The following is a 13,498-nucleotide window of genomic DNA, read 5'->3' as shown; positions in this document are numbered from 1 at the left end:
CATCAACATGTATGTTGTATCTCCCCCAAAATATTCAGAAATACCGAAACTCTTCATATACACATTGAACTCGCTATACCCACACGTACAAATAGATAGACATATAAACATTTTGAAATATGTGTAATTGTTTTGATTGTTTACATTAATTCTCAGGAAAAGATAAAAATCTATTCTATATTAAATTAAGCAAACGTGTGTACTCACCAGTTTCCCTCTTTCTGCCATCACTCAACTCACTGCAGAGACATGGGACAACACAATTACATTCTCATCTGTGTGTGTGTGTGTGTGTGTGTGTGTGTGTGTGTGTGTGTGTGTTTGTGTGTGAGTGTGAATTAGAGACAGAGAGATGGAACAAATACATGTGTGTGTGTGTGTGTGTGTGCATAAGTGTGAGAGAGAGAGACAGAGAGAGAGAGATAGCAGATAGATTGTTTACATTACATTACATTTGGCTGACTCATTTTTAACCAAAGCAACTTACAACATGGTAACCAGTTTAATGCATGCGTACAGTTGTGCTCATAAGTTTACATACCCTTATTCCACTGCTTGGTTGAATTTCCCATTGTCCTACGTAATTTAGAACGACCATTAACCGTATGTTATCTGCACACCTATGAAGTAGATCCATTTTTTTGGCCGTATCACACTTGTATATTAATTCGCCGAACTCGTTGTGAAGTTTAAATGAACTGTCACGTTGCATCCGAGCTGTAAAATGCAGACGTTCAGAACATAGCAACATTGTAGCATATGACGGAGGTGGCTTTTAGCTAGATTGATGACAGCAGGCTAAGTAAAATAGCGATGTTTCAAAGCTAAAGTTCATCAGAATCTTGGGATACGCCCGCTTGACAACGGGAGAGATAGAACTAACGACTGGCCTTTGGCCGTAGCAACCATCCATTTAGAACTAGTAACGGCAGTTTGTCCTGTGAGTTGAGAAATTAGTTGATATGGTTCGGAAGAAATTAGTTCTACAAACAAGACAGTTTTAGCGATTAAAACGTTTAAATTGTAACAGGAAATGAACACAACGCAAGTGGCAACAGTGGAATAAGCGGGATAATGGACTCCACGGTGGTCTGTTCACAGAAGTTAATGCACTACGAGGTTTAAACGGCCCTCCGCTTCGCGTCGGGGCCGTTTTACAACCTCGACCGTGCATTAACTTCTGTGAACAGACCACCGTGTCGTCCATTATCCCTTACTTAGCATACACATGCTAAAGTTGACTAGAATGAGTGAGATTGAGCTCAATGCAAATCAAACCAGCTAATAGGCTAACTGAAATAAAAACCATGCCAATCTCTAGGTATGGTGAAGATTGTGTGATGATGTGGGGCTATATTAATTCCAAAGGCCAAGGGATCTGTATCAGAATGCATAGTATCCTGGATCTATGAAATAACTGGCCTTAAAAAAATATATATCTGCCTGCTTCTATGAGAATTTAAAATAGGGGTATGTATACTTATGAACATCTGTATTTTCAGGAAGAACATTTATTTATTTATGATACATTATTCATTCACCAAGAAAATTGGTGTACTTAAAGGTTGGATTTTTCCCTCATAAGGCATTATAATCAATTTTCAAAAGATGTTTTTTTATTCCTCTTTTTAGTCAACTTTAGCATGTTTATGCTAAGGGTATGTAAACTTCTGATTTCAACTGTATGTGTGTCCATGTGTGTCGGTGTACCTAAGGAGTCTGAACTTTCTCAAAATCACTTACACTACACATTTCTATTTGCTAAGTTAAATGCACTGAAATGCATTGGTGAAAATGTGTACATTAAACTATTTCATATATGAAAATGTGTAGAACAAACATTAGGCTACTTCATATATGTGTAGAACATACATTAGGCTACTTCATATATGTGTAGAACATACATTAGGCTACTTCATATATGTAAATGTGTAGAACATACATTAGGTTACTTCATATATGTGTAGAACATACATTAGGCTACTTCATATATGAAAATGTGTAGAACATACATTAGGCTACTTCATATATGAAAATGTGTAGAACATACATTAGGCTACTTCATATATGTAAATGTGTAGAACATACATTAGGCTACTTCATATAAATGTGTAGAGCATACATTAGGCTACTTCATATATGAAAATGTGTAGAACATACATTAGGCTACTTCATATATGAAAATGTGTAGAACATACATTAGGCTACTTCATACATGTGTAGAACATACATTAGGCTACTTCATATATGTAAATGTGTAGAACATACATTAGGCTACTTCATATATGTGTAGAACATACATTAGGCTACTTCATATATGTGTAGAACATACATTAGGCTACTTCATATATGTAAATGTGTAGAACATACATTAGGCTACTTCATATAAATGTGTAGAGCATACATTAGGCTACTTCATATATGAAAATGTGTAGAACATACATTAGGCTACTTCATATATGAAAATGTATGTTCTACACATTTACATATATGAAGTAGCCTAATGTATGTTCTACACATATATGAAGTAGCCTAATGTATGTTCTACACATTTACATATATGAAGTAGCCTAATGTATGTTCTACACATTTACATATATGAAGTAGCCTAATGTATGTTCTACACATATATGAAGTAGCCTAATGTATGTTCTACACATTTACATATATGAAGTAGCCTAATGTATGTTCTACACATATATGAAGTAGCCTAATGTATGTTCTACTTCATATATGTGTGGAACATACATTAAGCTACTTCATAAATGTGTAGAACATACATTAGGCTACTTCATATATGAAAATGTGTGGAACATACATGATAAGGCTACTTCATATATATGTAGAACATACATTAGGCTACTTCATATATGTAAATGTGTAGAACATACATTAGGCTACTTCATATATGAAAATGTGTAGAACATACATTAGGCTACTTCATCTAAATGTGTAGAACATACATTAGGCTACTTCATATATGTGTAGAACATACATTAGGCTACTTCATATATGAAAATGTGTAGAACATACATTAGGCTACTTCATATATGTGTGGAACATACATTAGGCTACTTCATATATGTGTAGAACATACATTAGGCTGCTTCATATATGTAAATGTGTAGAGCATACATTAGGCTACTTCATATATGTAAATGTGTAGAGCATACATTAGGCTACTTCATATATGTGTAGAACATTGGGCTATGTGCAGCAGCATGGGCTATGTGCAGCAGCATGGACTATGTGCAGCATGGGCTATGTGCAGCAGCATGGGCTATGTGCAGCATGGACTATGTGCAGCATGGGCTATGTGCAGCATGGACTATGTGCAGCAGGTGATGTGTGGAGTTTTATTGATGTGCATACATAGTCGACTAAATGATTAAATGCTGCCGCCCTCCTGCGGCTGAGTGTTTACAGGGTTCTGCTCACAAAAGCCACCGGCCTCTTTCTCTCATTCCTCCCTACCTGCGAAAACATTGCACTCTGACAGAGTATTTGTAATCAGAATTATTGGTAATAGGTTTCACATGAACATGTTGATTTCAGTAGAAAAAAAAAGTTTCTTCAGGAGAGCCGGCCTACTACAGTGTGTGTGCATTGTTACATGTGAGTTGTTATAGAAGAACAATAAACCTGCTTCTAGGGCTCATTGTTTTCATAACTTTCATAACTATCATAGTCATACTTCCTACATTTAGCTAAACTGTGGCTGAGTATTTTCTTACTTTTTGACTAGTTGACCAGTCTTTATTTAAATGTCTAATTGATTGGGTAATTAGTCGCTAGGAGCATTCCTACTCCAGACCCGTCATAATCTACAGGCACGACCTATGAACTCATTACACTGTCCCAGATCCGAGTCTTGGAATGCCTAACTGCAGTTACTGTACAACCTTGACTTGCAGTTATTGAGCAGTCAGAGTCTAAACTGTAACTTTTACTTGTACAGGATTCAGGTCCACATGGTTACACATTTCTAACAGGATTAACCAGGTTTAATGAAAATCAGGCCAGTAATTTTCTCGTAATCCAAACCAACAAACCCCAACGGACAGATGAGTGTAAACATTACCTCCTTATATATCTCCCATAGAGAAAATGTGAAAATGGACTGGTCACTTTAGAGTTGCCCTGTGCACATAGTCCATGCTGCACATAGCCCATGCTGCACATAGGCCCATGCTGCACATGGCCCATGCTGCACATAGCAGCCCATGCTGCACATAGTCCATGCTGCTGCACATAGTCCATGCTGCACATAGTCCGTGCTGCACATAGCCCGTGCTGCACATAGTCGCTGCACATAGTCCATGCTGCACATAGTCCATGCTGCACATAGTCCATGCTGCTGCACATAGCCCATGCTGCACATAGCCCATGCTGCACATAGTCCACATAGTCCATGCTGCACATAGCCCATGCTGCACATAGTCCATGCTGCTGCACATAGCCCATGCTGCACATAGTCCATGCTGCTGCACATAGCCCATGCTGCACATAGTCCATGCTGCACATAGTCCATGCTGCACATAGCCCATGCTGCACATAGTCCATGCTGCACATAGCCCATGCTGCACATAGCCCATGCTGCACATAGTCCATGCTGCACATAGTCCATGCTGCTGCACATAGTCCATGCTGCTGCACATAGCCCATGCTGCACATAGTCCATGCTTCACATAGCCCATGCTGCACATAGCCCATGCTGCTGCACATAGCCCATGCTGCACATAGTCCATGCTGCACATAGCCCATGCTGCACATAGCCCATGCTGCACATAGCCCATGCTGCTGCACATAGTCCATGCTGCACATAGCCCATGCTGCACATAGCCCATGCTGCACATAGTCCATGCTGCACATAGCCCATGCTGCTGCACATAGCCCATGCTGCACATACTCCATGCTGCACATAGCCCATGCTGCACATAGCCCATGCTGCTGCACATAGTCCATGCTGCACATAGTCCATACATTAGGCTACTTCATATATGTAAATGTGTAGAGCATACATTAGGCTACTTCATATATGTGTAGAACATACATTAGGCTACTTCATATAAATGTGTAGAACATTGGGCTATGTGCAGCAGCATGGGCTATGTGCAGCAGCATGGACTATGTGCAGCATGGGCTATGTGCAGCAGCATGGGCTATATGCAGCATGGACTATGTGCAGCATGGGCTATGTGCAGCATGGGCTATGTGCAGCATGGACTATGTGCAGCATGGGCTATGTGCAGCATGGACTATGTGCAGCAGCATGGGCTATGTGCAGCATGGACTATGAGCAGCATGGACTATGTGCAGCATGGGCTATGTGCAGCATGGACTATGTGCAGCAGCATGGGCTATGTGCAGCATGGACTATGTGCAGCATGGACTATGAGCAGCATGGACTATGTGCAGCATGGACTATGTGCAGCATGGACTATGTGCAGCAGCATGGGCTATGTGCAGCATGGACTATGTGCAGCATGGACTATGAGCAGAATGGACTATGTGCAGCATGGGCTATGTGCAGCATGGGCTATGTGCAGCATGGAGTATGTGCAGCATGGGCTATGTGCAGCAGCATGGGCTATGTGCAGCATGGGCTATGTGCAGCATGGACTATGTGCAGCATGGGCTATGTGCAGCAGCATGGGCTATGTGCAGCATGGACTATGTGCAGCATGGGCTATGTGCAGCATGGACTATGTGCAGCATGGGCTATGTGCAGCAGCATGGACTATGACAGACATTTAAATAAAGACTGGTCAACTAGTCAAAAAGTAAGAAAATACTCAGCCACAGTTTAGCTAAATGTAGGAAGTATGACTATGATAGTTATGAAAGTTATGAAAACAATGAGCCCTAGAAGCAGGTTTATTGTTCTTCTATAACAACTCACATGTAACAATGCACACACGCTGTAGTAGGCCGGCTCTCCTGAAAAAACTTTTTTTTTCTACTGAAATCAACATGTTCATGTGAAACCTATTACCAATAATTCTGATTACAAATACTGTGTCAGAGTGCAATGTTTTCGCAGGTAGGGAGGAATGAGAGAGAAAGAGGCCGGTGGCTTTTGTGAGCAGAACCCTGTAAACACTCAGCCGCAGGAGGGCGGCAGCATTTAATCATTTAGTCGACTATGTATGCACATCAATAAAACTCCACACATCACCACAGATATGGCTGAACTCACTACAGTACGTGTGTGTGTGTGTGTGTGTGTGTGTGTGTGTGTGTGTGTGTGTGTGTGTGTGTGTGTGTGAACAACACATATGTCTAAACTCACTTTAGTCCTGATGGGTCCGGTCCACTGCTGAATACAGGAGGATCAAACATGGACTCATTACTTTTCATGGACACACCACTGGGCGCTGGAGATGGAGGTCTGTGTGTCTGTGGTCCACTGCTGAATACAGGAGGATCAAACATGGACTCATTACTTTTCATGGACACACAGCTGGGCACTGGAGATGGAGGTCTGTGTTTCTGTGGTCTGCAAACACGAAGACACACAACACATCAAATGAACATTAATGAATTAGTTCACAGCCATCTCCTACATCTACACTATGTCGGATACAAATGATACGATTCACCTTCCACATTAGATCATCGTAGCAGTGTATCTGAAGTGGAGCAGTTTGGATCCTCTGGAGACCCCGAACTTATTTTGCTCCGCAGCCGTATCGGACGAATGTGGACTGTGTGTCAAGTGTAAGTATAAGTATATATACTCTTTTGATCCCGTGAGGGAAATTTGGTCTCTGCATGTATCCCAATCCGTGAATTAGTGAAACACACTCTGCACACAGTGAACACACAGTGAGGTGAAGCACACACTAATCCCGGCACAGTGAGCTGCCTGCAACAACAGCGGTGCTCGGGGAGCAGTGAGGGGTTAGGTGCCTTGCTCAAGGGCACTTTAGCCGTGCCTACTGGTCGGGGTTCGAACCGGACCATCTGAAAAGAGAGGACGCACAAGCCCATGTTTCCTTCCCTGATTCATTGTACTCTCACGTGATTATGGCCATGCTGCTTTGTTTGAGAAGTACATTTATTCATTTGACTGCCATACAGTGAATGGCAACGGATTATGTGCAATTTTAAAGATGCTAGGTAGGCTGTGTACTAACTGTGTATGTGACAAATAAATCCCTCTTGATCATTAGATTAGCACTGTGTAGGTTGTTCTACAATGTCCATCACATGAGGTAGGCTATTTTATTCGTTTGTCGTTCGTCGTTAAAGCTACCTGGCATTGTGTGTAAACTGGAGTAGGCCTATCAATAGGCGCATGTAAAGAAGCAATCAAAGAAAAACGTATCTAAATGTCTAGGTTGAGTTCGTTGTTGCATGTTCTTTATACAATGACTAAAAAAACTCATGTGAAAAGAATTTGGGCATGATGATAGCCTGCTGGAAACAGTAGCTGTTGACATGCAAACAAGCACCTTACGTACAATGGAGTGGGAGCAATAACTTCTAACACAGTAATATGTTCGTGCAGCGCAGTCACATGAAAATTGCAATCAATCCAATTATCCTACAGATTATAATACTAAGCAATAGCAATGTTACAGCCATATGCATCCATACATAGCCTATCCTTTTAATTTCTGAGAAGCTAACTTTAAACATAGCCGAATTATTAGTGTTCGTTTGTCAGTGGTCGACAAAGCTAAACTTGGCAAACATTGGCCATTTCCCCCCAGTTTTCAGACTTTATCTGATGGTTATTTATTCCCTTGTATCCATACTTATTGACTATGCATGTGTCATGATTTTCAAGAATCAGAATTACGAATGCAGGTTTTTAAGGCTTCCCAATATAGTGTTTGTGGACGCGGATCGGACTTTATCCGAAAACCCGTGTCGAAACTGATTCAGTGTTGTGTAGCTGGGGCCTTAGATACACATACACACAAAACACACACACACACACACACACACACACACACACACACACACACACACACACACCATTGTATAACAGATACAGATGTAGGCTAGATGTGTTCTGTGTGTGTTCTGTGTGTGTGTGTGTGTCCATTCTGTACTCACCCTGCACTGGTCCATGTTGATGCTTTCTTCATGCTAACAGTATCATCATCAGTCTCCATGGTTACACAGCTGTGTAGTGCAGACTCTGGTCTCCTGTGACCTGCAGCCCCCTCGGCCTCTTCACTCATCTCAGAGTCTCACTAGGTGGAAACAGTCACAACACAAATATGAATCCACATGAGTAAGACGAATATACATCTCAGAGTGTGTGTCTCACTAGATGGAAACAGTCACAACACAAATATGAATTCACATGAGTAAGACGAATATACATCTCAGAGTGTGTGTCTCACTAGGTGGAAACAGTCAGAACACAAATATGAATTCACATGAGTAAGACGAATATACATCTCAGAGTGTGTGTCTCACTAGGTGGAAACAGTCACAACACATATGAATTCACATGAGTAAGACGAATATACATCTCAGAGTGTGTGTCTCACTAGGTGGAAACAGTCACAACACATATGAATTCACATGAGTAAGACGAATATACATCTCAGAGTGTGTGTCTCACTAGGTGGAAACAGTCACAACACAAATATGAATTCACATGAATAAGACGAATATACATCTCAGAGTGTGTGTCTCACTAGGTGGAAACAGTCACAACACAAATATGAATTCACATGAATAAGACGAATATACATCTCAGAGTGTGTGTCTCACTAGGTGGAAACAGTCACAACACAAATATGAATTCATATGAATAAGACGAATATACATCTCAGAGTGTGTGTCTCACTAGGTGGAAATAGTCAGAACACAAATATGAATTCACATGAATAAGACGAATATGCTAACGATGGTTCAAACGAGATTAAACGTTTGTTAGACTCCCCTCCACACAGGAATCAAGGGCCCCACACTGGCGGAAAACGAGGCGAGGGGAATGCTTGTGTCAACTCAGACTCCACGTTTTCAAAACAGTAACACACAGGTCTAAACAAAAGCACTCTTGCCAAAATTACACATTTTGCTTGCTTACTCTCTCAAAACATTTAAAACATGCAGCAAAAGCAAATTTTGCCTTCAAACAACACATCTTGTAGTCAAATCACTATGTGATTTTAATCAATCATTACACACTGGACAACAAAATGCAAAACATATTTCTCAAAATGAGGAGTTTCATTTTTGCAATGTCTGCCATGTCTGGTATGTGAAAAGACCATTTTAAAAAAAATAAAAATGAATTGTATTCATCCCTCCTAATATTACCATATGTACGATCTCCAATTACCTAGACAAGCCAAATTTCATTGAACTTCAACTTGTTATTTTTCATTGAAATAGACCTACAGTAAACATCTGGATTTGTCAGCTTTTGTACTGTTTTCTTTATCAACTATAGGCAATACAGTACTTTCTCTAAATGTGCCTTAGACCCACACTTGCAAATAGCAACACAGAACAGACATGGTGTCTCTTATGGATAATGAATGATCGCTGATTGAGGAGATTCACACAGGTGTATCAGAGATTCAGACTTACACAGGTATATCAGATATTCAGACAAGAAATCTCTACCACCTGTGAATAGATGCTTTCTGTTTGTTTAGCACAGGGAAATCAAAAGAGTTTGGGGTCTTTGAATAAATAATCTGTGTTATCTGTTATGCAAAAAACCGTGTGAACCCAATGAAAATGTGTGAGCACATTTGCAAGAGATAACTTCTGCTGTGCAAAGAAGGTGTTAATGAATACCAAACAGTTTCTTTAAGCAGGTCAAAGCAATTGAGAAAAACTGAAACATATCGGTTTTGTGCCAACAAACCATATAAATTGTTTCCAGACTAGGGTTGACTTATTTGGATTTTTATAGGAGCCAACACCTGAAGACGTGGTATCACTTAAACCCTCAAACTACATCACAAAAATCTGAGACCCCTGGTGCTTCTTTGAAGAAGTTCAGACCGAAATCCACATTTTGTCCAGTTAACAATACAGTTTGTTTCCAATCGCTTAAACACAATTTTACAAACTAGGCTTTTATCAAAATACTTAATACAATTCACAAAACCACAAACTGCAAAATATCTTATATACCAGGGGCGTATCAAGCTTTTTAAAAGTGGGAGGGTTCTGGGATAGGGAAGTGAAATAATCCCAGCCTAATTATAAATAACTCCCTACATTTTCTTTACATATATTATCCAAATAAAACCATGCACTTAATAGTCTACTGTTAAAGCAACAAATCAGAATAATTAGTATTTATACTCCTTGGCATCACAGACGGAGGGTCCCCCTGCCAACCTCAAAGTTAGAATATTTACATTCATTTAGCAGACTCTTTTCATCCAAAGTGACTTACATACATTACATACTTACATACAGTATATCAATTCTATTCGGTGGATACGGTTCCAACTGTTATGGGAGCGTTTGTTTACATATTGTAATGTCAGTGTCTTGGACTACAGCTACGCGCTCCCACAATGCACTGCAGCTAGGGTTCCGGGAGAACTTTAGGGGAGGGGGGGTTATTGTGTGTGTCTTTGCCTTTATTTAGGCTACTGTTTATGGATGTCTTTTTTTCAATTTCATGCAAGTGGAACTCTGCCATGCAAACTGTTTAAACCTAGCCTACAACTTCTGTAATTGCTGCGTGTGTGCGCTGTTATTTTCTCTTCTGCTCAAACAAAAGGTGTGTGTGCGTATAGTTTTGCGTTAAGTTGACGTTGATCATGTGTTTACTTTAGAGAGCCGTCATGCAGTTAATGGGATACTGTGCAGAATACACACACACAGGGGCAATGGGCTACTTGCAATTCTCTCCCGTTGTTGAGCAGCCTGGTGGTGCGGACAGTGCAGGTGCACCTGGGAGTTCACATCCTAATCCTTATCAATTTAAGCGTAGGCCCAGCCTAAGCCTACGAGACACAACAACAGGTTTTGACCCTAAATATTTATGTATATAATTAGTCTACATCAGGAGGCCTTTAAGAACATGTCATCAGCTAAAAATAATAAAGTGGCTCTGGTTTATTTAGTATTACCACTTGTCACATTACAGGGCTCCAGACCAGAACTTTTTGCACTGGTTGCACTGGTGCGCCTAACTTTTTTTCTTAGGTGCACCAGCACAAAAGTTAGGTGCACCCAAATTTTCAACCACATCGCATTTAACACCGCAGCAGGTTCACTTTTTTTCCTCAATTACTGTCCTATATAGGTTGTCCTATGACTTATGATTTACAATTCTACAAGAAAAGTAACTTAATGAAGTGTTGGTGCTTAAAGTGCTTCACTGAGCTGAAATTTAAACTTGTATTAAATAAAAATAACAGTGAGTAAATTAACAGTGCACGTCTTTTAAGGGCTTCAAACTGCACATCTCATGGCTCAATGTTTTACATACTTAACTTCATGATCTTTAGGCCTTGGCTAAACCAGCTCGCCATGCTAGCATCTTCCAGAAATGTATTTGAGCACAATTTAAAGAGATGTTCCAAGTAGCCTGGGGGATTTTTATGTGATTTTGCAATGATGATTGCAATAATCATTTGACAGCCCCACAATGCAATTTACTTTTTAATTTTAGTATTTTTACATTTTCAATAAGAACGTGGTTAATCCAGTAACGAAATGGTAGGCCTATTATTATAGGCTATTGCAATGACTTGCCATGCTCGATCTAAATGTGTCCATTCAATTCACCGTACACAATGACCACTCTATACATGCAGGGAATATTCAGGCTTTAAATGTAGCAGCGATGTATTATTTACGCCAAATACCGGATTAAATTGATTGATGCCATCAGAATGAGTTTACACAACTCGCGCGCAAAACGAATATTGCTGTTGAAAACACGAAGCTGAAGTTGGCCGCACATTCAGAATGCGGTGTAGTTAAGTTTCGATTCCACCTTAAATATTACAATTTTCTACCGACAGGGGGCAGCGCTGACTGCAAATACGCGATGACACTGGCATTTGCCTAGTAGCAGACGAACATGTAGGCTACTCCTCACAGACGAATAAAAGCCTTTTTTCTGGTGACTCCATTGTCGACCAATCTTTAAGTAAATGATACAACATGCTTTCTGTCAAATAAATCGGTTCATATTGCACTTGTTTTGGGGGGGCTTTTCTGTTTCTTCTTTACATGAGCTATATTTCATATGTTACAATTTATGCACTAGATTTGATACCCATTGCTCACACATGATTTGCCGTGAGATATTACACCACATCCCGATACTACCGTCTCACAGCGTTCATATGACACCCAGCATGCCCAGCAGCATTTTTCTTACATTTAAATTACTATATTTCATATTCCACAGTATATGCACTAGATTTGATACCTATGGTCCATACATCATTTGCCGTGAAATATTACACCACATCCCGAAACTACAGTCTCTGTGCTTTCATTTGACACCATGCATGGCCAATTTCGTCGTGGAAAATGGGCATATTTCATAGATTTAATTTACATGAGCTATATTTCATATTCCACAATTTATGCACTAGATTTGATACCTATAGCCCATAAATAATTTGCCGTGAAATATTACACCACATCCCGATACTGCAGTCTCTGAGCTTTCATATGACACCCTGCATGCCAAATTTCGTCGTGGAAAATGGCCATATTTTATAGATTTACTTTACATGAGCTATATTTCATATATTACCATTTGTGCACTTGATTTGATGCCTATTGCCCACACATCATTTGCCGTGAAATATTACACCACATCCCGAAACTACAGTCTCTGAGCTTTCATTTGACACCATGCATGGCCAATTTCGTGGTGGAAATTCACACTTTTATTACAATTGAAATTACATGAGCTGTTTTTCATATTCCACAATGTATGCACTGGACTTGATACCTATTGCCCACACAACATTTGCCGTAAAATATTACACCACATCCCGATACTACCGTCTCACAGCGTTCATATGACACCCAGCATGCCAAACTTAATCGTGGAAAATGGCCATTTTTCTTACATTTAAATTACATGAACTATATTTCATATTCCACAGTATATGCACTAGATTTGATACCTATGGTCCATACATCATTTGCCGTGAAATATTACACCACATCCCGAAACTACAGTCTCTGAGCTTTCATATGACACCTTGCATGCCAAATTCCATCGTGGAAAATGACCATATTTTATAGATTTACTTTACATGAGCTATATTTCATATATTACCATTTGTGCACTTGATTTGATGCCTATTGCCCACACATCATTTGCCGTGAAATATTACACCACATCCCGAAACTACAGTCTCTGAGCTTTCATTTGACACCATGCATGGCCAATTTCGTGGTGGAAATTCACCCTTTTATTACAATTGAAATTACATGAGCTGTTTTTCATATTCCACAATGTATGCACTGGACTTGATACCTATTGCCCACACAACATTTGCCGTAAAATATTACACCACATCCCGAT

General features: G+C 40.0%; 1 protein-coding gene across 5 annotated transcripts in view; it reads right to left on the bottom strand.

The window, feature by feature from the left end:
• LOC143135543 (NACHT, LRR and PYD domains-containing protein 3-like) overlaps positions 1–13,498 on the bottom strand; it is a 136,743-nt gene that overhangs the window by 25,713 nt on the left and 97,532 nt on the right. For 2 of the 5 annotated variants that reach the window (XM_076296136.1, XM_076296137.1), the window contains 3 exons: positions 8,068–8,207; positions 6,293–6,499; positions 208–239 (listed from right to left, as the gene is read on the bottom strand). The exons of 2 other annotated variants lie outside the window; for them this stretch is intronic. In XM_076296136.1, coding sequence (XP_076152251.1) covers positions 208–239; positions 6,293–6,499; positions 8,068–8,195 — 367 coding nt within the window. In that variant the 5' untranslated portion in view covers positions 8,196–8,207. The remainder of the gene's footprint in view (positions 1–207; positions 240–6,292; positions 6,500–8,067; positions 8,208–13,498) is intronic. One more of the 5 variants, XM_076296138.1, reaches the window with a different exon arrangement.

Source organism: Alosa pseudoharengus, unplaced genomic scaffold (genome assembly GCF_046254945.1).
Source record: "Alosa pseudoharengus isolate Yale_2024_CS ecotype anadromous, Long Island Sound unplaced genomic scaffold, YU_APseudo_1.1 YU_APseudo_1.1_scf_1, whole genome shotgun sequence".
Classification (NCBI taxonomy): Eukaryota; Metazoa; Chordata; class Actinopteri; order Clupeiformes; family Clupeidae; genus Alosa; species Alosa pseudoharengus.
Note: the sequence above shows the minus strand (reverse complement) of the source record. Positions and strands in the feature narration are given on the sequence as shown.